Source organism: Anomaloglossus baeobatrachus, chromosome 2 (assembly GCF_048569485.1).
Source record: "Anomaloglossus baeobatrachus isolate aAnoBae1 chromosome 2, aAnoBae1.hap1, whole genome shotgun sequence".
NCBI classification, from domain to species: domain Eukaryota; kingdom Metazoa; phylum Chordata; class Amphibia; order Anura; family Aromobatidae; genus Anomaloglossus; species Anomaloglossus baeobatrachus.
The window spans coordinates 53705789-53733238 of record NC_134354.1 but is presented as its reverse complement, the minus strand read 5'-3'; the positions used below and the strand labels follow the sequence as shown (position 1 = coordinate 53733238).

The window sequence follows — 27450 nt, the reverse complement described above, 5'->3', positions numbered from 1 at the left end:
GCCCTCCATAGAATATACAGGCTCTCTCATAGTCCAAAAAGTATAATGGCCTCCACATAACCCTCCAAATATTATCATGTACGCCACATAGCCTTCTATATAGTTTAATTGGCCCACCACTTTGCTTTGCATATAGTATAAAGCACAGTCCATAGTCCTCTATATAGTATATTGGGCCTCACACAGTCCTCTATATAGTATAATGCACATCATAGTCCGCTATATATTAAAATGCACCATCCATGGCTCTCCATATACCATATAGTATAATTCACCCCCCCATAGTCCTCCAAATATTATAATGCACCCTCCCCTCATAGACCTCCATTCATATCCTCTTCTCTTCCATATATTATAATGCACCCCCATAGTTCTCCATATATTATAATGCACCCCATAATCCTCCATATAGTATAATGCATCCACATAGTCCCCCATACATTAAAATGCACCTCATAAGTCCTTCACATATTATAATGCACCCCTATAGTCTTCCATATATTATATTGTAGCCCATAGTCCCCCATATATTATAATGCACCCCCATAATTCTCCATATATTATAATGTACCCCCATAATCCTTCATAAATGATAATGCACTTCCCATAGTCCTCCAAATAGTATAATGCACTCACCATAGTCCTCTGAATATTATAATGCAATCCTCATAGTTCTCCATATATTATACTGCACCCCCCATAGTCCTCCTTATATTATAATGTACCCCATAACCCTCCATATATGATAATGCACCCCCATAATCCTCAACCCCCATAGTCCTCCATATATTATAATACATAATCCTCTATATAATATAATGCACCCCAAAGCCCTCCATATAATATAATACACTCCATTATCCTCCAAATAGTAAAATGTACTCCCCATAGTCCTCCAACAGTATACTCACTGATTTTTTAAAAAAAAATGCTCACTTCTCCTCTTTCTCTCACTGCTCTGTTCTCTGCAGTGGTGTGTGTTCTGCAGTTCTGCACATTTCGGCACAGTAGGCACAGTAGTGACATCATCATGGTGGCGGGCAATAACAGCATGAGATTGATGGAGCCGTGAGCATGAGCAGAGCGCTCCCTCTTTAATCATTGCTTTAAACTGTATCGGCACCCACATGCTGATACAGTTGAAAGTGCAATGCTTGGTGGGAGCGACTGCTTCCCATGCTAGCATCGGGCCCCCCTGACGCATGGGCCGCATAGTGGCCATGTGGCATGCCACCATTGGCAGTACACCACTGGTCCCTTGAGATTCAGGGAAGGTAATATCAGCCATGTTAGATTTCATAAGTGCTCTCCCTATTGGGAACACATGATTTCACAGCCAAATTCACTTATGTACTGGGGAAAAGAGTATGAGGAAGCTGTTGTATGCTAGCTGTATGAAGTGGGGAAAATCAATAGTGAGGACCATATTATATTCCAAATAAGTGCATTTCATTGCTTGTGTAGCACCTCTGAACACCTCAGGGTGCTATAAGGTTCTGCATCTCCACAAGAATGCAGGGCCTACCCCCTTAGGGACCCAGAACCCCAGTGCTGGTAACACCAAGAACCCAGGTAATCCCAGTTACCCCAACAAATCCCCCCTACAATGGTACCCAGCTAGGGTGGGACTAATGGATGGCCGCCTAGAGGTAGAGGTAGATGGCCACTCCAGTCCAATAGTTGACCAGGTGGGAGGGGCAGACTGTGGAGAGTAGTCAGTCTCAGTCTGGTGAAGGTAGAGGGTGTGACTGAGGAGCATCATAACTCTGGTTAACGGTGACCTGGTACCCAGGAGAGGTGGTTGCCGGTGGAGTAGGGTGGATTACTCCCGGAACTATGCACCGATGGGGTACAGGACCCTAGGACAGAAAAAGAGCTTCAAACCGACCTGTAAACTCCTGAACAGCAAAGGGGACCATCGAGGACCTTGCTGACCCTAAAGAATCCGAAGACTCAGTAGCAAAGGGAGAACCGGGGACAGGACCAGAGACTCCAACCCCACAGGGTTCACGCTACCATCAGGCGGACAGAGGTGGACAAACCACAGACCGGGGACCTCCAGTGTTCCATACCATGGGGACCCACTTACCAGAGACTGGTGCAGGGAAAGAAGGTACCAGAGAACCAGACTGGCACTGGGACGAAGGGTCCTGGAGGCGAAACCAGCCGGCCTCGGGCAACCAGTTAACATTCAAAAAGTGAGTAAACCAGTTGCACTGAATACCTGTCTGGACTTCTTCCCACGTCCACTGCACCATACACCTGCTGGGGTAATACCCTACTTGCGGAGGGCCCAAGTCATTCCATCAGCCCCAGTAAAACCCTGCAGCAGTGGCTCCCTACACTTAGCCAAAACACCGCAAGTGGCGTCACAAATTACTTTATTCACAAATACCCTGTAAATATCCCCATGACAAAAAGGGCCCAGGGCACGGAACCGAGTAACGGCCACCATCGTGACATTCCCCGTAGAGACACTGCCGGGAACGAGTACCCCATATCCCTGGGTGCTACACTTGCGTCTTTACTATAATTTAAAGGGGCTGTCTCTTAAACCACATATGTCACCTGTTCACAGGTAACTATATAATCACTAGGGTTCTGATAGCTGAAACCCCTATGGATTAATGAATACGTATGTGTGGCGCCCTGGACAAGCCAGGGGCCACAGGTAACAACACACACACACCCCCACCCCTAGCAGTTCACAGCAGACATCCCAAGTGAGACCTGATTTCTTCCCTCGAGTTCAGACAGACACACTAGGTGGGCGGAGTCAAGCAGATAGGCAAGCCCACCAAAGAGTCTAGCTGGCCTGAGGCAGGAAGCAGGTCCAGACAAGTCCAGGAGAGGAAGAGAGAGGAGGTCTGCAGAGAGGCAGACGCAGACTGGGGCCTAGGTTGGAGCCTGGGTCCCTCGTGTAGCCAGTGAGGCAGACGGTAGTGGCCGTCTGTGGGAGCCGGGAAGACAGTCTTGGTGGAACCATAGGTAGCCGGGGCTGGGCGGTGGCCCACCGGTACCGAACCGGGGAGCCAGCTGGAAACCGGAGCACAGGAGGAGCGTACACGAAGGTGAAGGAAAGGACTTACACTACCAACCTGGGGTCAGTGGAAAAAACACCGCAGCCGTCTGTGGGACCCGTCCATCCAGCCGTTTGTTTTACCGGAGACGTTGCATTGTTCATTGGCTGAGTGAGTACCACCGTGCCGTGCGGCACAGCGCTGCCCCCGCGACCCTGCACCTCACCAGGCCCCATAACCCGCCTGCATCCCTACCCCTCACCAGGCCCCGGGACAACCAACCCCCCTACCCACGGAGGGGAGAACCAACATCCAAGCTGCTCCCTGTCATCGCTCTCGGGATCCCCGTCCAGAGCAGAGGTGGTGTCACAACTTCACCACAGTCGTGGGTGGCGTCACGGACAATATCCCCAAACCACACACCACCCCCCTTTCACTCACGGGCGAGGAACGCCGCTCGAGTCCCCGGGATCCGGCCCACCGCTCGAGCCACCAGCAAGCAGCAGCAGCCGGACCTGAGCAGTGGGTGAGCGCAGCGTCCCCTCCTCCGCCCGCGACAACTTGGCATTACAAACAGGATCTTACCGCTCTGCCATCTGGTAGAGGTGCGCCTTGTGACCGCCGGAGGTGTCCGGCTGAAAATTTGGAGAAGCCGCCATTTTGGGCGCGAAAAGTCCCCGCTCGAGCGTCTTCCCGAGTAGTGGAAGCGCAAAAGCTGAAACCCCGCCCCTGTAGAGGAGGAGCCTGAAAAAGACTAAGGGGGACGGATGGCGTCTGGCCGCATGTAGCCGCGGCTGTGGAAGCAGGGACGCCGGGACTCTGCAATCTCGTAGTTCCTGGAAAATACCGCTACCAACATGTCCGCCCCGCGCAGCTAAGCAGAGGTTACAGAGCCGGTGCCCGGGACAGCGGCGTGGCTCAGGGCCCGAACGGCGGGGATCTGCCGGCGCTACTGTAGTCAGATATGTCTGTTGATGGAGCAGTGGACCGCGGAGGTGGAAGAGGTAGCTGCGGTTGCTCGGGTATACGGAATGGAGGCCATGATGGAGGCGCTGGTGAGTGACCCACGCCCCTGTGTCCCCGAGGGACCGGCCGTTGCGGCTGAGGGACCCGGTCTACCCCTGGCCCCCGTGCTGCCTCCGTCTGCCCTGCCCGTGCACCCCGCTGCTGCTGGTCCGTCTGACGTACATCCCATCATAACGGTAGCTGAAAGAGTGGTGAGCCCGGAGACTGCGGCAGCTGGCGGCAACCCGCCTGGCGCAGGGACAGATGATAGGGACTCCGGACCTGATACAGAGCCCGTTTCGGAGGAGGACGAAGGAGTCGTCGCCCTGTATGGCATGGAGGCCACTTATATTCCCCGGAGCGGAAATAACAGGTATCGGGCGGCCCTGCCTCGCCGCGCCTGCTATGCGCTGAAGGGGCTGGTGCCCGTGTTCTTCCACCCAGAGCCGGGTGAGGAGGACGAAAGTGCACCGTAAAGTCAGCGGAGCCCCGCTGCAAGTTGTCCCCGTTGGGACCATCACCACCGTTGTTGTTACCAGTTTGAGAGTTTTGAATGATAAGTAAAGAATAATCAACCGAAGAAGTTTACCTGATTGGAACCATGATTAAACCGGCCGTTGCCGGCAACTGTTGTCCCCGTAGGGACTGTCTGCAACCGTTGCGTAAGGAACTGCTTACGGACAAGCCTGAGAACTTGCAGGGCAACCACAAACTTAGTGGAATGTAAATAAAAATGTTGTTGGCCTCCCCGGGCCCCGGGCCAACCAATCCCCCTACCCACGGAGGGGAGAACCAACATCCAAGCTGCTCCCTGTCATCGCTCCCGGGATCCCCGTCCAGAGCAGCGGTGGTGTCACAACTTCACCACAACTGTGGGTGGCGTCACGGACAATATCCCCAAACCACACACCACCCCCCTTTCACTCACGGGCGAGGAAAGCCGCTCGAGTCCCCGGGATCTGGCCCACCGCTCGAGCCACCACCAAGCAGCAGCAGCAGCCGGACCCGAGCAGTGGGTGAGCGCAGCGTCCCCTCCTCCGCCCGCAACATATGGCTGGAGTGGTACTGAGCATGTGCAACCTCTGCTGTATTCACTCATCAATAGGAGTGCTGGTCACACACTAGTACTTTATTCTAACAAGGGACTTTGAGTCCCCTATTCTCAGGACCACCCATTAATGCGACAACCCCTTTAATACCACTTTACATATAATCAATAAGGACTGCAAATTAATTTGGGGAAGACTACATATTTACATACACATAGTAGCAGAGTAAAACACCACATAACAGCACATTCCCTGTCTACATGAGTGATGCACTGCCGACTACGATGATTTTTACGTGGCCATGAACGATCAACAAGCGTTTTGTTTTTCGTGTGACCGACAGCATGTTTACAAAGTCCAGAAAATCTGGAATGAGAATTCATATAAACACTGGTTAGCCGATTATCAACCTTTTTAAGGGCTTCCAACATACATCAGACTAATTATGGCCAAACCCGCCAATATCAGTACGATTGGCCAACAGTCAAATGTGTGTCTGGATCTCCTGACTCCTCCTGACATGATGTTGGGGAAGAAAAAGATCTGGCTTTTGGAATTTCAATGGCCAATCCTTTTCTTTGGCAAGCAATTAAGTTAATGCCAGAGACCTGGCAGCTGATCTTCCATAGTGAACACCGGAGTGATTGACAGAGTATTCATGTGTATGGAGGGAGTTGAGTGTCCAATATGTATCTGGGCCTTAACTCAACGCACAAATGAAACATAATAAGCGCCGCATGAATTCATCTCTTTATCTGGATTCTTATAATAATTAAGATAACACTGCGAGTTTATATGCAGTTCAATGGAAAATCAGAGATAACATATCATGATGAAATAATGAGCACTGCCAGAGGACAAACTAAAGCTGGCCATACATTACAGAGAGATATTTCTCTGGACCTCCAATGCACATGTTCCTTTTAGGCCTCTGCCACACACACGTGAATTTCACGCACGTGCCGAGAGACACGTATTTTCCCTGCGTGTTGCGTGCAGGTAAGTACGTGTCTCTGGTACGTGCGTGACACGTGTGTTCTACGTGTGCTATCCGCGATAGCACACGTAGAATCAGTAATTATTATACTCACCTGGTCCTTCCTGATGTCCGCGCTGCTGTCCGTGGTGCTGATCCTCGGGCTCCAGCCCTCCCGTCTCCCCGCTGCTGCTGCTGCCAGGCAGTGAAGTGAATATTCTATGAGATTAATGAGCGGCGGTCGGCAGCAAGAGGCAGCAGCGGCAGAGACAGGAGGGCTGGAGAAGGTGAGTTAATGTTTTTTATTTTTTTCCCTGACATGTGTGTTTACTCCGGCGCGTGTCACACGGGACCGCATCCACACTACACCCGTGTGGTACGGGTGCGGGCCGTGTAACACCCGTGCTGCCGGAGAAAACACTGACATGTCAGCGCTTTTAAAATCGCACACACGTACAAACGCACACGGACACACGTTCCGTGTGGTTTTACGTGTGTGTGCCTGCTACAATAGGGTAGCATTGGTTAAAGTGTCTCCGTGCCGCCGGTACGTGTAAAAAATGACAAACACGTGCCGGAGGCACGGATGTGTGGCACAGGCCTTAGTAAGTATATTAGGTAGCTGTGAGTCAAAAAATGGTTCCGCAGATCAATTGGCCGGCAGCTTTGTGGTTTGACTCTTTCTTTGTGGAGCGCTCCTGTGTTCTCTTCGAGAGAGCTGCTGATGGACCTGTGTTCTCTTCGAGAGAGCTGCTGATGGACCTTAATGGTGGCGGGTTATCTCTAGAGAATAAAAGGATTCTCAGTAGAGATGAGTGGACCCGTTTAAGTTTGATTTGACGGGTTCAGCCGGACTTTAGATAAGTTCGGTTTAGGACCAGGACTTGATCTGAACCCCAATGGAAGTAACTAATTGGGCAACTCGGGTCTCCGACCACATGCAGCCAGCCATAAACAGAATACTTTCAGGGGAGGGTGTGCGAGTTTTTTTTTTTTCTGCGTGCACACTACAACCGATCATGCTGTTGTTACCAAATCGTTCAAACACTGCAAGTGGCTCTTACTGGGTTAACACTAGAAGTCCCAGAGAGGGGTCATTTAACATTTCTACCTTTGGAACCCAGAGACCGGTCAAATGACCTGAAGGATTTTAGCTAACATCCTATAATCACCATCTTTTGTTCTGTAATTAAGGCCATTACTGTCGCACCACAGGAGGTTGTTGTTTTCCATTGAGTTGAGCCATTTAGTTTCTAGTTAGTTCTATTCAGTTTAGACTAAGGGTCATTTGACCCTCTTTCGCGACTTCAGGGGGGAGCTCGAAATTTCTGGGACTTCTAGAGTTAAGCACTGAGTGCACCTGAGCACAGCGATACTCGTGAGTGGTTTTCATACGTAAAGCCCTCGAACTCCAAACTCAAACTGTTTTTTTGTAAAGCCTGTGTTTAGTACGAACAACAAACCTCGGGGTTCGCTCATCTCTAATTGTCAGTCCAAAATCGTACATGCTGGATCCTTATCTCCCTCAACAATTATCTGTTGGGACACATACACTATAGTCTGTCAGCCAAACCCATCAATATCAGTATATATCTAGTGAATCTGAGGCGCTTCAGTGCCACTGTAAGGGTCAAAATAATCCCTAAGAAGAGTGAAAAGCCCAATCCTTCCTCATAGAGGAAAAGTTGTGAGATCCCCATACACTTTATATGGTAGATTTAAGGGATTGTTTAAGGGCGTTTATAATAATGGCCAGTCTTTAAGATATAAATACCAGTTGGCTAGGGGTTCAAGATCCAACCCCTCCACTTATCTGTTGACTAATGACATGAAGTAAACTGTGTATGATGCCTAAATAACACAACTACTATAGTAGCGATTCTCGTGTCCCATTATGAGCGCCCATTATGAAAACCGCTGCACTTAAGTCAACTAGTGGCACTGTTATAGATATGAACTTGCAATGAAGGGCACATATGCCATCAGACTAGTCGTTAGGTACCGTCACACTAAGGGACGCTCCAGCGATCCCACCAGCAACCTGACCTGGCAGGGATCACTGGAGCGTCGCAACACGGGTTGCTGGTGAGCTGTCAAACAGGCAGATCTCACCAGCAACCAGTGACCACAGCCCCCAGCCAGCAGCGACGTGTGGAAGCGATGCTGCGCTTGGTAACTAAGGTAAATAGCAGGTAACCAACCCGATATTTACCTTGGTTACCAGCGCACACCGCTTAGCGCTGGCTCCCTGCACTCCTAGCCAGAGTACACATCGGGTTAATTACCCGATGTGTAGTCTGGCTATGTGTGCAGGGAGCAGGGAACCGGTACCTACAGCGTGAGAGCGGCAGACGCTGGTAACGAAGGTTAATATCGGGTAACCAAGGAAAGGGCTCCTTGGTTACCCGATATTTACATTGGTTACCAGCGTACGCAGAAGCCGGCTCCTGCTGCCTGCACATTCAGTTGTTGCTCTGTCGCTGTCACACACAGCGATGTGCGCTTCACATCGGGAGAGCAACAACTAAAAAATGGTCCAGGACATTAAGCAACAACCAGCGACCTCACAGCAGGGGCCGGGTTGTTGCTGGATGTCACACACAGCAACATCGCTAGCAACGTCACAAAAGTTGTTCGTTAGCAGCGATGTTGCTTAGTGTGAAGGTACCTTTATTGTAGAGCTTATCAAGTGTAAACAGGAGACTTCTCAGCATTTTAACACATGACCCACTGTTTGACTGTAAAATCAATGTTATGCTGATCATTCACCAAATGTGAATATAATTAGCAGGAGACATTAGAATATTCACACCTTTGGAGGGTCACCGCTTTGCATGTCCTCGTTATCTAGGCCTATTGAATGGCATATGTTTAGCATTTGCATTTCAGAAGAAGTAGCACTCTTTTGTGTACCTTCAGTCCTGTATAGACATCCTCCTTTCAGCCTGCAATATTTTACAGCTATAGATAACTCACAGAGGAATTCTAATGAAAAACCCATAAGATTTGAGAATACATTGGTAGAAAAATGAATTTAGATATAAAAAGTGGGGGTGTTGATAACAACCAATCAGATCACGGCTCCACGCCCTTGAGCAGTGTTAACTAGTATTAGATTGGCTAATATAGGCAAATGCTCCACATCCAGCAGCCCGTATGTGCGCTCACTGTGGAACGTCTGGCTGTTTCCATTAGGCAGTTAAAGCTCAGTGTTAATTACACGGTACAGTGCACCAGCTGCTTCCATGCTTGGAGTTGACAAAGTGCGTAACTCCTTTTTTTTTAAAGTGTGTGTAATCAAGAAGACACGCTGAACACTTAGTCATATATTAAAATCTATACAAGCTCAAACACACGGAAAAGGCTGATCCAAAGATCATGTATGGTCGATTAAGGTCCTATGTATAGACTTTTATGCACTTCCGGTACCTTCATTCCATGCTCCTTTGAGACTCCATATTTTACCCCAAATGTGGTGATTCTTAGACAATGCCTATAAACTAAGTTTTCACGTGGAAAAAAAAAGGTATACAATATATACTCAGATCACTATGGGTCAGTACAACAAAGATAATATATCTTTGTGTATGAGCCTTAATAGGGACTCGCCACCTTTACCACCTATCATCACGAGATCTTTACATTTTATATTCTAGATATTGGCAGAATTGGTCCACAGTGTCATGTGTATGTGGGGCTTTTGACTCTGTGAAAGGTGATCTTGCAGAATAGAACATTTTCTGTCATGGCCTGATGTGATCTTGGGTGGGGGGGATCTGGGATCAGTAGGTCACAGTGCATTGTGGATCACGGATCCGCTTTAGTACCCACCTATCTATACACTGAATTGCAGCATATTTGATTCCATCTGGTGCAGAAGAGGTTAAGGTGCATTTCTATCCTGCAGTGATCTAACAGGTAACTTCCACTGCAGCCCCTCCCTTCTGCTATAAATATCAGCTCCTCGCTCCTGCCTATGCCTCATTCCTATGCTGTCCATATTGAAGGAGCTCCTCACTGCATAACTATGTTGTTGTTACTATTGCTGTTGCGAACTTTCCTACGGATGAATCCAAGTAGTGCTTTTTGAGGGTTTTTTTCCCCACCCATATGTCTTACTTTCCTCATGTTGCCTCATGACTAGTGTCTTGCTGGCCTTCACTAGTCAAGGAAAGTTCAGGGCTAGTGAAGGTCTAGGCCCTTGATCAGCGTAAGGTGGACAGACCCGTCTATGGATGGACGTTAGGGAGTGAAGGGATCAGCCTCAGGTGTCAGGAGGTGACCCCTCTCCCCAGCACCAGGGCCCACTGTTTTGTTTCCCTAGTGTACCCTTTTGTTGCATCCCCGGGGCTCCTCCCCTCCCCTGGCATGACATTATCCTGGTGTTGCGCCGCTCGCTGGCAATCCCCTTGTTCCTGGCTTGACACCTGTAGTCACATAATGACATTTTCCCTGTTGGATTTCTAACAGGCATTCCTTGTGTTCTTCTGGGAGATAAGATGCTGTCAGAAGAGTCAGACAGAAGCTGTCTCACACAGAACATAGAAGCGCTGATATTTCCTGTGTTTGCGGAAATCGGATGAGATGGCTGTCGGCCTAACAATCATTCATCTGACAACTTTCTGATGTGCATGACAGCCTTCAGTCTATTGATGCTTTTCTGACCATCAACTCCCAATATTTGCAGCTGCCACAAAATAATCAATCCCTGCTGTACGGTCAGTACAGACAATGCAAAATGGGAGCATGTGTGTCATATAGAATGGAGGGGTTGCTGATTTTCAGCCAAGTTATTTAATGTATATGGCGGAACGATACAGCACTGTCTTTCTGATACAAACCTCCTTGCATATATGAGTGATATCATTGAACTGCTTTCCGCCACCACTAGAGGGAGCCTGAGAGCTTACTGCATACTGAGTTATTATGGGACTCTATGCTTAAGGCCCCCTTCACACGTCCGTGTCTCCGGTACGTGCTAGGTCCGTGCCCGTATGTACTGGAGACACGGGCACATGTTTACCCATTAAAATCAATGGGTATATGTGCACGCATGTGTTCTGCCAGAGGCCCGTGCCTCCGTGTGGAGCAGACGTGTGCCGTGTGCTCCACATGGATGCATGTCCGTGTTTCTCCGGCAGCACGGGCCTGCACACGTACCACACGGAAGTAGTGTGGATGTGGGTGCACGTGACACGCGCCGGAGAAACACACGTGGCATTGTAAAAAATGAATAAACACAAACTCACCTCCACCATATCTGCAGTCTCTGCCGCAGCTGTCACCTGCATCCGACCCCCAGGGAATTTGAACAACGCATCTTCTTCACTGGGAGCCGGAAGCAGCGTCAGCGGGGCGTGGCCTGTGCCGGACACTGTCATTCAGCACCACAGACAGCTCCGGAAGAATCAGGTAAGGCGGGGCTTTCCGTTCTCCGTGTGTTATTACGTATAACACACGGAGAACACGCATGTGCCACAAACACGGCACACGGGGAGCAAACCACCCCTTTAACACGTAAGTGAAATAACGGATTGTTTTTTTCACGGACGTGTGAAGGGGACCTAAAGAGTATGCATAGTAAAGCTCCCTCTAGTGGAGGCTGCAGGAAAGCCACATGTTATGGTTTAAATCTACATCTCTACAGAGGATTTGGAGCTCTGTATAAAAAAAAAAAAATGTTAAAGGATATTCAGAACCCTACTGAATGAAGAAATGAAACAACATGGTCAGGGAATGTCAATGTGTTCTTTTAATATTTCTAGTTACATATAATAATAATAATAATAATAATAATGCATAAATACTCTTTTTCTCGTTATAGAAAGCGATAACTTAAAATATAATCGGACTGGTTGTACAAAAATAAATAGGTATATGATGTGTCAATAAAAGGATCCCTTCATGGAAGGAGCTGAAGCAAATACTTATGAAGTACACTTGTTTATATACAGATACACACGCACGCACACACTCACTCACTGAAGTCATATTCTCCAACCCGACACATGCCGGTTGGCCAACAGCTGCGGATGGACCTGCTATCCCCAGGACTGTCTACCAAATATATTTCCATATTGCATATCTGAAATATGGAGCATATATACCTTTTTTATGTTATATCTCTTTGTATGTACAATCTCATAATCTATACTGGCATAAAATTTAGAGCCCCCTCCCCCCCAGCCCATCGTCTATATTGTTGGTTTCCTCGGAGGAGATTATTTGGAACCAGATGTTGAAACCCTGGAGGGTGAAACATTCACATCTGGCAGCCCCCTCTTTTCAGGAAATACCAATATAATGCACAAGTGATGCTAATACTTATATAAAGTCCTATAGCGTTCTGTTCAAATGTTTTCGGGATGTCACATTTCAGTTCATTAGTATAACTTGTGTATTATAAAGGGGTTAACACCACCTATCTATGATCCCCTTTAAGGTGTGTATGATCACATGACCATTTGGTGAACTAATATAAACTTAAAAATAATAGGGATTAAAAAAAAAAGGTACCATATAATAAATGTGTATCCTAATTTAAAAAAATAAAATAAAAATAATAAAAAAAAGAAATATTGGTCCCCCTAATCTGCATGTCTCAAAGAAATGAGAATATGGCTTTATAAAAATATACTGTGATATGATAGCAGCCATCATGAATTATACTGATCATGTCCAGCTCCCGGTCTTGCCCTTCTTAAATGAGGTAGGTTAACCCTAACCAAGGCCAATATCCAAAAATCATCTGAAGGACCCTTAAGAAAATGTCAATGATGGGCTTTTACTCTTCAAGGAACATCTGTCACTTTTCCCGATGTGGTATTTTTATAAATACTTGCATTCATCATGAAATAACGATTCTGGAACACTTTTTCTTATCGCTCTGTGTTGTGCTGTTCCTCTGTTATTCCTCTTTGAAATGTATCAAATAAATAGGCGTCGCCATTCTCACTGGCAGGGGCGTGTCCCTGCAGAGTCCCACACTGAGTCAGTGATTGGACAGTCACTCTGGTCAGGGACACACCCCCCTAACTGGCAACAATCAGTTGTTAATTTATTCAGTAATTTTAAGGAGGAATTACAAAGGAGTGGTACTACATAGAGTTACAGGAAAAGATGCCCTGGGTTTGTTAAGTTATGAAGAATACCGAGCAGAAAATTCTGGAGAACTGCCAGATATCCTTTAAGGAGCCCAAGTAGTTTTAATACATAATATGGCTACCATCTTTTGGGCTTTAAACCTAACTGGTAACAGACTTCAAAGAGTTTAAAAATAAACTCATAATGCCCCCAGGAGGTCTAAAGATGAAGGATGTGGAGACAGTAATGTGCCCTTCTCTCAAACCTATGTAACTTATTCAACCTGATGGGCCAACCCAACCAGCAGATATTTGCAACAACAACTTTCCATCCTCCGGTTTGTGCAATGGACAAACTCGTTCTTCCTGACCTTCCGCTTACAGCATGATGATATTTTTTTTTTTAAAGAACAACCTAGTAATATTTACGCTGTTTAACGGCAGTTGGAAACAGTACAAAAGTCTATTAAATGTTTTGGCTTCTTTAAAGGGTCGCAATTGTCTTGAGGCAAATTGCTACCCTCGTAAGACACACACTTCAAGAGTCTCTTTCTAAAACCCTTCCCACAGGTCTTAGAACATGAGGACCAATCTCCCAATTGCCATTGGGGACAGGGAATGTCTGCACATGACCGGACATCGTCTGGCTTGAGCTCGTTAGGGCAGTCTTTTGAAGGTTGACCCCTTAAGTCTTTGCACTCTACAGATCTCCTCTGCCAGCCTAATCCACAAGTCTTTGAGCATTCACCCCATTCTCCGATAACCCACTCGGAGAGAATTGTTTCTTGTATAGCATTGAAGGATTCTTTCTTCTTATTCAAAGGCTTTTCCGGTTGAGCTGGTTTCTTGACAAAATAAATGTACTTGATTTTCAGTCTTTGTGAATCTCCCACAGTGAGGACCTGTATGGTGATGGCCTCCCTCAGTGGCTTAAAGCTGCGGATTCTTTCTAGTGAGGCAGTAGAACCGCTGTATGATAAAAAGTTGCCATTGTAGGAAATGTCTTGTTCCAAGGTGGTTAATGTATAGTCACCATTGAGAACATAGGTCCCATCGGCTGCCTTTATAGCCAAGTAGCTGCCATCATGCATGGAACCCCTGCTATTCCGCTGCTTGATCTCAATGTTTGTTGCACCGGCAGGGATGGTGACAACATTATGATACCCAGATCTGTAGGGGGGAAATTGAAAAAATAAAATATATATTAGATTCAAAATTAAATTCTGCAATGTGTAGAGATTAGGAAATGCTTAAATAGTAACTGATTAAAATGGACTTTAGTACTATCAGTTAAACTGTGAATTAGTAAAATACCTAACATTAGAGGTATCCACCCTTTATAGTTGTCAGGTATTCATCCAGACTTCCCTATTTACATACATGCTCAGCTTGAGAAAATAAAAGATTGAGCATGCTTAAATTCAATATGCCCAATCCTTTTTTCCCTATAGTTACAACCAAACTGGCCAAATTGGTGATTGGTCAGGGGTTGGGATGACATTAGACTGTGTGTTGTTGATACACACAGCACTTATGGGGTGGTGCACAAGTAGGGTCCAAAACCATCTCAAGTAGATGTAGAAACTTGGCACTCAAGGGCAATGTGAATTGTGTTTTTTTATTGTGAAGAACTTGTAGGACCAGCACAAGCACAGACATTTTGGTCAAAAGACCTTCATCAGTGTGCGTACAGAGGGTCCTCAGAAAGTATAGTAGCGTGACAAGCGGCATTGCTGGGTATAACGCTTTGTTGGCGGACACTGCGTCATACCCAGCAACGCTGCTTGCCATGCCACTATACTGTCTGAGGACACTTGCCACGCACACTGATGAAGGTCTGTTGACTGAAACATCTGTGGTTGTCCTACAAGTTCTTCACAATAAAAGCCACTATTCACATTGATCTTGAGTGCCAAGTTTCTACATCTATTAGACTGTTTGTTGTCACCTGGAGAAAATAAAGTGACATCCATCTACCGTATAATTCATGATTCTCCTAATATTAATATATCTAATGAAAAATGTTACAATTACCGAATCCCAAGAAAAGGCACATACCTTGCTTTAGTAAATGTTCCAGATACTTTCTTGCAGGTGGATCCATTTCCTCCACAGACTCCGCACTTGTCATACTTCTTGTTGGAACCTATGACACGATCACAGCCGGCCTTGACACATTGGCCTTGGATACATATGGAGGTTGAGTCTGGGCTACAGGGAGTACCATCAGCTACCTGCACAGGGCAAAGGAAGGAAAACAGGTTAAAAATCAATATTTGGTACCCATATTCTGAATTATGACATCCTGCTTCTGGATTGTAATAATTAAGGGGCCACATAATCCTTGTCACATGTTCCAGAACCTCTTGAGATGTCACTGAGTGTCTTAGATAATCTTAAGGTTGATTGCATAATATGGTGTATGTGCCAAAGCTAAAGTAATCCAATGGGTGGTATTAGCAGTACAACCAACCCACTTATGTCAGTGATATCGGGCTTTTTGGTCAACTTTCATTGATGTTCCGATTCTGCACTACTCACTAATCCACAAGAGAAGCTCTTTCTCTGAACTTACCCTGGGGCTCAGCACAAAGAAGAACCCAGTGCCCTTCGCACGGCATACAAGCTTGCAACGGTCCTTTGGACGGACTCCTGCAAATTTAGGTGTCCATTCAACATTGGGCCCACTTCCAGGTGTCTTGGAGAAGTCATTATGAGCTTCACATTGCTCTTCTCTGTATGTTTTGCCTGAAGATATTGAAGGAACATTTTTAGAACCTAGATTCCTTTTATTAATAAACCATATTCAAGACTTTGACATTTCTTTTTTTAGGCCACTCACCATTATTTTCAGGGCATTCCTGGACGTTGCATGAACGATATTGAACCCTTTTGCCTTCACAGTATTTTCCACCATCTTTTGGCACTGGATTGTCACATTCCCGCACAGAGTATTGGACTCCACCACCACAAGTTCTGGAACACTCGCCCCATGGCCCCCAGGCTCCCCAACCACCATGTACAGGAGTCTATAATAACAAACAGGGAACATTAGTAACTATTATCCATGCACACCATTGACTATCAGGTATGGTTGATCATTCATAAACTATGGTGATACAACTCACTGTAAAGACTTCCAGATCTAAGGCCATTGACAGTCAACATTTCTATCCATAACACATGTTGACTTGTAAAAGTCCAAATTGTAAAACCTTCCATCAGTACCAAAATCACTAAAATCTTAGTGTAATACATTATACTATCTACATATTGAGTAATCTTAACTTTATTCCATAAACCAGATAAAAAAGTAGAAATATGTAGGACCCTCACTCCTCTTGGTATCTGTTGAACTGTGTTATTCTCTAATGTCTGATATTGTCTGGACATGTCTCCTCTGAATTGTAAAGTGCTGCGGAAAATGTTGGTGCTATATAAATAAAAATATTATTATTATTAATGTACCTCATAATGTTTCTTGTCTGTCATCTCCGTGCACTTGCCCTTCAGACACCACTTCCCTTCTCCACAACTGGTTCCATCAGCCCAGGGGAAGTGTTTAGTTTGGCAGACGAGAAGTCCTCCAGAGACTCCGGTGCACCATAAGGTCGTACACGTGCTGGCGGCATCTGGACAATGTCTGGATTCCTCTCCAAATGTAAATTGGCACTGCTTATTGGCATCGTACAGCGTTCCAGGGAGATCTGATGGAAGTTGGATGGGTCTGCTTGGCTTGTCCAGTAAGCACTCTCCTAATTGAGCAATAGAGAAATATTTGAGTACAAACCTCGTCAGAGAACATGTTCCCAAAGACTGTGACATTTCTTTTGACTACATGCTTGGACTGATTAAAGGTTGGAAGCTGTAGACAGTCAAGACCTAGTGGAAACCTTTAGGAAAACATACTGCCCTAAGCTACTGGCACCTCTCCAGCAAACAAACTCAGAAAATGGCTTGAGGCCACAGTATACATTAGATTAATCTCAGACAACCCAAGAGTTTGGCAGAACCAGATGAACATCTGATGTGTAGGAGGGAGGAGGGATCGGGGAGGTTTCATTTCAATGCATGCAAGATAAAAGCCACATCCAGGGGGGTCTGGTCAGCTGTGTATGGAGGTATTGGAAGGGATATCTGTCCAATTGGCTGGCAATTATCCAGTAAACAAACTAAAAAAAAAATGGCTTGAGGCCACCGTATACATTAGACAACCCAAGAGTTTGGCAAAACCAGATGAACATCTGATGTGTAGGAGGCCTCCCACCTCTGTTCCAAAAGATGATGTTTAGGGATCGGGGAGGTTTAATTTCACTACATAAAAGATAAAAGCCACATCCAGAGAGGTCTGGTCAGCTGTGTATGGAGGTGTTGGAAGGGATATCTGCCCAATTGGCTGACAACTATCCAAGATGTACTGGTACCCCCCAATAAGCAAAATTAAAAAGACTTACCATGCCCATTATCCAAGAAGGACGTAATCATATATGCACTACATGGAGACCATGGTTCATGTCTATCCAGATTGGAGAGCATTGAGGCCATCATATGGGAATTCTTGTTCTCAGTGTTGTATCCGGAGCACTGTTTGGCATCATCATGCGGCATATTAAATACATGACCTAGAAACATACATTTTTGGGTTATAGAAATATTCAAGAGAGCTATTTTCAGAACTCTTCATGGTTTGAAATATACTCTACAGCGCTTCTCTAAACTCAACGACACTCTTGAGGAAAGCTTTCCAATAATATATAGCAGATATCAAGATGGCAAACATCCCCAAGGGCTTCATCATAAAAATTTTAGCACTTTAGGATGCATTCTTCTCCGGTTTCTACAGCCACTAGGCGTAAAAAAACAAAACTCAAGCCTGTCCTTCTGGTGTCTCGGAACAAACATTAAAGCTGAGCATTTCCTTCCTGAAATGTTTATATAAGACGTAAGTTATATCCCAGTCTCACAATAAAGCCACATACCTAGTTCATGGGCTGTGGTGAAAGCCGCCTGCAAGCCGTCATCTTCGATGATAGAGCAACTGCGACTTGGATCGCAAACGGTTCCAACGTCGGCCATCCCAAGGGTATCGCATGTCTGAGCTCCACAAAGATCCTTAAAAACAAAATAGCAGTTTCAATATTAATTAGATCAAGGACAAAACTTTGGCAGTAAATGTTTAACTTTGGCCCGAAGCCCTCGCTGGAGAGCACATAAACATTCGAGAACTGAAGGTCCCCCCCCTCTTTAGTTTACAGCTGAAATTATTTTTAGCCTTGTTCTGACCATTTTAATATATGTAGGTTTATAATGTGATTGAGGACGGACGAGAACATTATGGGAAGATTAGGGTCAAAGTCAATTACCTGTCTTGTAAATAGGATTGCGGTATCGTAATGTTCTGCATGGCGGTCGCTGGGTGGATTATGCTGCTTCTGCCAGCTGCAGAAGTTTCTCAATGTCAGAGCGGCATTGGATGTCACATCAGGTCCCTTCTGCTCGTCGTAGATGACCAGGATCTTCACGACCACCAGGCTGATTGAGTTTCGGATACTGGGATGCTTGTAAAGCTTAGCAGCCACTGACATCAAGGTAAGGAGATAGTGCTTTAAATTGCTTCCGTGAAATTCAGCCATAGATTGGTCAGCCACAAGCATGGTTTCCACATAGCGGGGGCTGGAGACAAATCTCTTTTTCCGTGAATTTCCTGATCCTGCGAAAGAAAAAAAAGAAGGAAATTCATTGGGGCTGCAAAATCTGGAAGAACTTCAATCTTTTTCTGGGTTTTCCCCCTTTAGATGGTGAGTTGCCCAGGATTCATTAGTGTTTGGCCATAGAGAGAGGATCTGAGTCACTCTTCACCTTTCTAGCATTGAAGGAGTTGATGTAAGACCATTCACTTTCCCATGTAATCACAGAATAGCACTTCTTGACTCCTGCCAAACGGCTGACTGCTCCTCTGACCCTGAAACCACAGCACCTTTCCAAGACACTGTACCCTTGTGCTGACTTTCAAGCTTCTGAATTAACACTTTCAGCCTCAGCTTCCCAGGGGCGGACATATCATTGGTGCAACCAGGGGCCCAAAAAGATCCAGAAGCCCATTTCTACCTCCAAAGGAGGTGGACCTGTGCATTATGATGATACTGGACTACAAATGGTCCACATATTGTTCCGTCACAGGGCTCTTTTCTCTGTTTCCGCCAGTGCGGCTTCCTATAAACCCAACCCATATAGGACAGACCCAACGTCCCTGAGGCTGCAATAATCCTCTACTATGTTTCTATTGTTATCTCAATTACCAGCATTTTTTATGAATGGAAATTTGGGTTTTACCACTTGTGTAGAACATTGGGCAAAATAACAGAAAGGTACAATTCACTTCTAGGAAGAAGAACTGTATACAAGTACTGGCATGCCCAATTTTTTATAGTGATGTCATTCATAACTACATATTTTTTAACTCATTAAATCCCACAGGTTCCCAGTAAGTCATGCCACCCGGCTCCATGTGCTGCAGCGAAGGCACGGCCCTGCGGCTTAGCGGACTGGCATGACTCCAGGGCATAGTGCCTTACTGATTCATTGGCCTAAAAAGACCCAACCAGGGGAAATTGGTGCAGTTTTATTCATCTTTCATGGAGGAAAAAAAAAATATTTAGAAACAGGTTACACTTTTTAGAGCAAATAAATGGACTGCATACCTGGAAGTGCCATGGGTTGCCTGGACTTTGGCTCATCAGAATCCAGCTGCTGCTGGGAATTGTCAGTCACTCCACACTTTGCCTTCACACGACTCCTTTTGCTCACAAGATGCAGGACCATAGTGCTGGTGGAAGAAGCCATTGTCAGGGTGTGATTGCTGGGCTGCATAAAATACTCTTCCCCTTTGTAATAGAAAGCTCCCCTGATCCCTGCGCAGAGACTCAGGGCTGCACTGCTGGATGGATCCTCATTGACAGTGCCAGAATAAAAGCAGTCAGCCAGGTTAGGAAGAGGTCCTGTAGGGTCTTCTGCAGCAGATTTGGGTTTACCCACATATTGCAGACTAAAGTCCCTTGCAAGGAAGCTTAGATCAGGCTCTAACTCCAAGGTGAGGGCTTCTCCAAAGGCATCCAGGCGGTATATCACCTTTCCATCCTTGGGTGGACCCTGGACAGGGACCACCAGCTCTTCTTCCATTGATACACCTAGGACAATCCGGGCATAGACCAAAGCTGCCATGCAGAGCAGCAGATTCTGCACACACCTCATCCTGGGCACTGGAGAGAGGCGATAGAAAGAAGCGCAGAGGTTCTGGTGCGTAATTGCGCACAGGCTTGAAAGTTGGGGAAGTTCTCTCTACTTGGGGGTCTGAAGCTGCAGGACCCTGGAGATCGCTGGCTCCAAGAGTGACTGTGCGCTCTGCTAGGACCCGGCAACTAGCAAGCTAGCCCTGATTGATTCTGGATCATGACTGCAGCAGCCTGACACCCTGTGCTGGAATTTATGGGGCTTGTCCTGTGAGCCCTCCCCTTAAGTCTTTGAAGTGATGTGATCTCATTTCGTGCGTAGTCCTGGAGGAACAAAACCCTTCCTATGCTGGATCCTGGCCAATGTCATCAATCATGAGGATGGGAGGAGAGGGGGGTGAAGAAGAAAAAAAAAGAAAAAGCAGCTGGCTTAAAAATTTGCAGGAGGAGCACGTCTTTTGTAAGTGACATGGACTCCAAGTTTGCAGCCTATGCCACCTTAAAGCAATGATTCCTCACTGCTAATGAACAGTGCTTCCCAGAAATACATTATCGGTGCGTGAAGAGTTAATGTGCCACCATCATTGCAAAATGTGGCTTTTTTTTTCTTCTCGCTTTTTTTTTTTTTTTTAAAATTATGGTTAACCCTGCACGTTTAATTGCACGAAAAAATGTCTGGGTGTAAATGATCCGTTAGAGAAGTTAATTATTTAACGTGGAAGGGAAAGTTTTACTTGGCATTACTATACGTTAAGAAACACTAACCGGGTCACCGAGTGGATTAACGCGTATATACAGATGTAGCAGAGCTGAAGTTGGTAGGAAAACAGAATTTTGGTGCAATCAATAACATAAGTTGCAAATTCAGCTCTTCTATCTCCTGTTGTGGGACTACTAATCTGATATGGGACTACTAGTCTGATGTAGGACTAGTCTGATATAGGACTACTAGTCTGAGCATTCAACAAAATCAGTTGCAAATTCTGCTTTGCTATCTCCTGATATAGGACTACTAGTCTAATGTAGGACTACTAGTCTGAGTATTCAAGAAAATCAGTTGCAAATTCAGCTTTACTATTTCCTGATATAGGACTACTAGTCTGATATAGGACTACTAGTCTGATATAGGACTACTAGTCTGATGTAGGACTACTAGTCTGATATAGGACTACTAGTCTGAAATAGGACTACTAGTCTGATGTAGGACTACTAGTCTGAGTATTCAGAAAAATCAGTTGCAAATTCAGCTTTACTATGTACTGATATAGGACTACTACTCTGATGTAGGACTACTAGTCTGATTTAGGACTACTAGTTTAATGTAGGACTACTATTCTGTGTATTCAGCAAAATCAGTTGCAAAGTCAGCTTTACTATCTCCGGATAAAGGACTACTAGTCTGATGTAGTACTACTAGTCTGATATATAACTACTAGTCTGAAATAGGACTACTAGTCTGATGTAGGACTACTAGTCTGAATATTCAACAAAATCAGTTGCAAATTCAGCTTTACTATCTACTGATATAGGACTTCTACTCTGATGTAGGACTACTAGTCTAATGTAGGACTACTATTCTGTGTATTCAGCAAAATTAGTTGCAAATCCAGCTTTACTATCTCCGGATATAGGACTACTAGTCTGATGTAGGACTACTAGTCTGATAGGGGACTACTAGTCTGAGTATTCAACAAAATCAGTTGCAAATTCAGCTTTACTATCTCCTGATATAGAACTGCTAGTCTGATGTAGGACTACTAGTCTAATGTAGGACTAATAGTCTGATATAGGACTACTAGTCTGAGTATTCAACAAAATTCAGCTTTACTATCTACTGATATAAGACTACTAGTCTGATGTAGGACTACTAGACTGATTTAGGACTACTAGTTTGATGTAGGACTACTAGTCTGATAGAGGACTACTAGTCTGAGTATTCAACAAAATCAGTTGCAAATTCAGCTTTACTATCTCCTGATATAGGACTACTAGTCTGATGTAGGACTACTAGTCTGATATAGGACTACTAGTCTGATGTAGGACTACTAGTCTGATATAGGACTACTAGTCTGATGTAGGACTACTAGTCTGAGTATTCAACAAAATCAGTTGCAAATTCAGCTTTGGTTTCTCCTGATGTGGGACTACTAGTCTGACCATATTCCTCCTTATTAAGGGGCTTTGACTGGCTACTGATGTAATATGAATTCCCCCCTCCCCATTCATCCGCTACATAGTATTGCGGTCCTATTACAGATGTGACATACTGTCAGCCGCATTCTGTTTTTCGCATTGCCAGAAACCCCTAAAAATGGTAATAGCTTTGGGATAATATTAAAAGTCAACATGTTGGACTCTTGTAGACTTGGAGTACTGGGAATTACATGGCTGAGAGTCAACTCATAAAGCCACAATGCTCCAATTTCAGGGCAAGGTTCTGAAACCACTTTTTTGATTTCTCAGCGGTGGATAGGGTTAATGGGATTTCTCTTGAAGAGGAGTTTTTCCAGCTCTTGGCGCAGGGAGCGGTGGGAGGGCTCAAACTGGAAGCAGATGCTGTGCAGAGTTCTGGATGCAGAATATGACACTGAGTATAGTCTGTGCAGAGGGACACTGAGGTCCTGTAGGCACCACATTACTCCTCCATGAAGCTCCACACTCCTAACACTACTGTTCTCCTACTGGCAGAATGTATTAATAAGTAAAAAAAAAATGAGCTCAGCTTTCTTGGAGGGAAGGTCTTCCGTTCTAGGAAACAGGAACAGTGAGTCTTTCTCCACTTGTACAGGCCATATTCATAGGCGCAAGCTGCCCCATACTCATCTCCATCCAAGCTGCGCTCGCTCCAGTACATGACGGTGAAGTATTACTGTTGTGAACCCAAGGGGTGGACATATCTTTGGTGCAGAGGGGTCCACCTTCACCTCCAAAGCAGCAAGGAGCTTCTGTCATAGCAGACCTATTGGACTGTTAAGGGCCATATTCTGTTCTTCCGAAGGGGCACTTTTCTGTGTGTGTCCACCAATGTATTAAGTGGGTGGTGGTCCTCTACTCACCATTAGTGGCCACATCGCTGTAAAGCTCATAGGGAAAGGTTTTCTCCAAATACCTTGTGTAGTACATTCTGCCTCTTGTGGTCTGCTCATCCCCATCACTTGACCCCTGGACTCTGTGACCTCTGAGATCTAGTGATGTCACGTCAATTTCCAGTTGACCCAACATCACCGAGGCCGGCCCCTATTTCCGTGAGTGACTGGTCTTTGGGCGGAGTTTCACCGCTCGTTACAGCGCAGTACAGAGCGTTGCAAGTAGGAGCGATGCTGGGCTGTGATGAGCGATGAAACGCCGCACACAGCCCAGTCAGTCAGGAAGACTGAGGCCGGCCTCGGTGATGTTGGGTCAACTGGAAGTTGACGTGACATCACCGGATCTCAAAGGTTACGGGGCCCCGGGGTCACTTGATGGGGATGAATAGACCACAATAGCACCGCTCACAGGCAGAATGTACTGCACAAGGTATTTAAGAAAAGCCTTCCCTATGAGCTTTACATCAATGTGGCCACTAATGCTGAGAAGTTGACCACCTCTTTAACCCCTTCTCTCAAGGTCTATTCTGTCCTGACTCCTAACCCAAAATTGCACTAAAAATGGAAGCTGGCTATAATGGAGAAAATCTGGTCAGGATAAGGGAGTGATCCCACGTAAAGGTAAATATACGCAGCGCTGACATATTCTGCATCACTGTACACAAAAAACGCACTGTGAAGGTCCGCAAGATCGGAACGACGAATCTGGGAAGGGGACAGAGATTTCTCAGGATTTCTTGTCAATCATCTCTTTGAAGAACTTCCCAGTCTACTCTTGCTCAGTATCAAATGGCTGATAGCTGGGAATAGTAGACACACGGAGGAGGTGAATTGTACACTGCTGCGGAATATGTTAGTGCTATAAAAATAAAAAATCCTATTATTATTAGGTTTAGACCTATAAGATACATTGTACTGTGTTATCTATGGCACAGGAGGTTGGACAGGAACCTAGCATGACGTCTTCTAGCTGGCACACTTTCCGCACCCTCACACGTGAATTTCCCTGGAATTTGTAAGGTGATGCAAAGTTTGGGAAATGTAGGGAATTTCAGTGGTGAGATTTTATATTACTGGAGGAGACATCATTTTATAGTATAACGCCCCGGGGAGTCTTACGACACCGGCGTGTGGTTTATTAAGTACCAGATTTGAGTCAAATTATGTTAATTCTTTAATCCTCTGGGAACTCCAGACTCATGTAAGAGCTTGGGTAAAACATGACAGGGCGCACACCCGCTACGGGGACCCATTAGGTGCCCCGGGCCATGGCCGGTACTGACCCTGAAAATGAGCCCTGGATGTCCTCATTGATATGGACCCATTGCTTGCTCACCATGAAGAATAAGGTACAGGTCGGGATGTCAACACAGAGGCTCCAAGTGGGCTGAAATTGGGGTGCAATGCCTTTTTTATGGGGCTTTATTATCCCAAATAGTTGCTTTTATGATGTTTCATGTGGGTTGGTGACCTCAAAGCTTTCTCATTCCCAACCATTAAGTAACATAGCAAAGGTATGGTTAGTAGTAGTGATGAGCGAGCAGTACAAGGCTCGGTACTTGGTAGAGTATTATGCTCGGGGGCATGCTAATGAGTCGAGCAGGTTGGTTACTCTGAGGGGCTCGACTCGAGTAATGAGTATCACTAATTGGACAATCCGGTTCTCCCCCTACGTAGAGACAGCCATAAATAGAGCAACTCCGGGGAAGGAAGGGTGGCTTTCTTGGGTTTTTTTTGGACACATTATGTCCGAAAATTTAGTTTTTTCCACCAGTGCGAGCCATTCAGAGACTGCACTAGGCGGCCGGCGGCTCCCATCATTCACTGAAGCCAGATGGGTCTTTGTGTACATTTAGCATCCGTGATACTCGGCTGAGAACCATTTGTACCGCAGCATCGCTAGGCTCGAGCATGGTCACTCAAAATTAGCGGTTGGTGCCAGATGGGGCGCTACAAAGCTAGAAAAATAAAAAGGTAGCAAACTGAGCTTTTGATCCAAATAAAGGTAATAAAAATGGTTTGCAGAACCCGAGTCTACTGGACCTGTCAGTCATCCATGGCTTCCGGACCTTCTCCTTGAAGGACTGCAACTCTTTTTGCTCAACCTTACCCTCAAATGGAAGAACGCTATGTCTCTGTACTCATCCATGACATAAACACATTCTATATATTGAGTCTACTATATATATTTTTTTTCCATCTTCAGTACCACCATTATGGGCGGCACGGTGGCTCAGTGGTGAGCACTGCATGGTGGCTCAGTGGTGAGCACTGCACGGTGGCTCAGTGGTGAGCACTGCCCAGTGGATCAGTGGTGAGCACCGCTCAGTGGTGAGCACCTCCCAGTGGCTCAGTGGTGAGCACCGCCCAGTGGCTCAGTGGTGAGCACCGCAAAGCGGCTCAGTGGTGAGCACCGCACGGCGGCTCAGTGGTGAGCACCGCACAGAGGCTCAGTAGTGAGCACCGCACAGTGGCTCAGTGGTTAGCACCGCACAGTGGCTCAGTGGTTAGCGCCGCACAGTGGCTCAGTAGTGAGCGCCGCACAGTGGCTCAGTAGTGAGCGCCGCACAGTGGCTCAGTAGTGAGCGCCGCACAGTGGCTCAGTAGTGAGCGCCGCACAGTGGCTCAGTAGTGAGCACCGCACAGTGGCTCAGTAGTGAGCACCGCACAGTGGCTCAGTAGTGAGCACCGCACAGTGGCTCAGTAGTGAGCACCGCACAGTGGCTCAGTAGTGAGCACCGCACAGTGGCTCAGTAGTGAGCACCGCACAGTGGCTCAGTAGTGAGCACCGCACAGTGGCTCAGTAGTGAGCACCGCAGTCATGCAGCGCTGGGTTCTAGGCTTAAATCCCACCAAGGACAACATCTGAAAGGAGATTATATGTTCTCCCCATGTTTGTGTTATACTGATAGGGAATATAGATGTGAGCCCCAATGGGGACAGTGATGCTGATGTATATAAAGCGCTGTGGAATTAATAGTGCTATATAAGTGAGTCCATATTGTTATATGATTATTCCTAGCGGATGGTCCCGACCCTATACACTGTGAATGTCACATGCTCTACCTCCTCCTCCTCAAACATCCGGGAAAAGTGTCCGAAACCTTTTTAACCACACAATGTGTCATCCACCTGCATTTCTGGGAAACACTGGCTCCATAATTGCCTTAACAGAATTATTTACCATGAGCCAATATCTTTTTTTTTCCCCTCTATAGATTGCACAGAACGAGGGATTAAATGTTCCAAAAAGTGTTGGCGAGAGCATTTAGGGTAATGTCTCTTTGTTTAATATGGTAAAATTAGGAAAGACACAAGCAGAAAAAGAAAGAGTGTTACTCATTAAATATAATGAGACAGAATAACACAATTTGCAGCTGGATTAATTCATCCGTTCCACCTTAAATACTCAGTGCATTACTAAAAGTGACCACCAGGTGGCAGTGTTGCCCAATACATTGCACAAAGTGGCTTTAATGATGCAGTTGAAGTCATCTAATTGTTTCCTACCTGTTCCTAAATTGAAAACCACATTTTCTTTTGCACTTTTCAGCTACAAATGTTTTCCAGGCGTCTTACGTCACATCCCAGAATCGTCTCCTCGGTGACTGACAGCGATTCCACTTCAAACGCCCTGGCAGCGCCTTGTGATATTTATTTATGACAAAGCCGAGAAGTTCTCAACACGTACAGTCGGGGCGACGGAATGAAGGATTCGCAGTCGTGACCCCAGATCTTTGCTGCTGATATGTTAAACAGGGTAGCAACCCTTTAAAAATAAGACACCAGACGGACGACGCTTATTGCAAACATTGCGGTGACCAAGCAAAAAAATGAAAAAAAAAATAAAAAATGGTTTGCGGACTAAACATTTGGGGTTGCTATGTTACCTGGCAACAGAGAAAATTACAATATCACCTGTAAAAAAAAAAAAATAAATAAAAAAATAAAAAAAAAATCTGCTTCGGTCGTCGTGCAATTGTCTGTAATATTATATAACTTG

At 45.8% G+C, this 27450-nt stretch overlaps 1 protein-coding gene across 1 annotated transcript; it reads right to left on the bottom strand.

Annotated features, from left to right (window-relative positions):
• Positions 1 to 11784: 11784 nt before the first annotated feature.
• ADAMTS1 (ADAM metallopeptidase with thrombospondin type 1 motif 1) lies at positions 11785 to 20585 on the bottom strand. Its single transcript, XM_075335056.1, has 9 exons — positions 19834 to 20585; positions 18496 to 18842; positions 18112 to 18244; positions 17587 to 17754; positions 16601 to 16887; positions 15975 to 16161; positions 15708 to 15880; positions 15191 to 15366; positions 11785 to 14302 (listed from the first exon to the last, which is right to left on the bottom strand). Exons 1-9 carry the CDS (start codon positions 20381 to 20383, stop codon positions 13567 to 13569), a joined length of 2757 nt encoding a protein of 918 aa, XP_075191171.1. The 5' UTR covers positions 20384 to 20585; the 3' UTR covers positions 11785 to 13566.
• Between the last annotated feature and the right edge of the window lie 6865 nt (positions 20586 to 27450).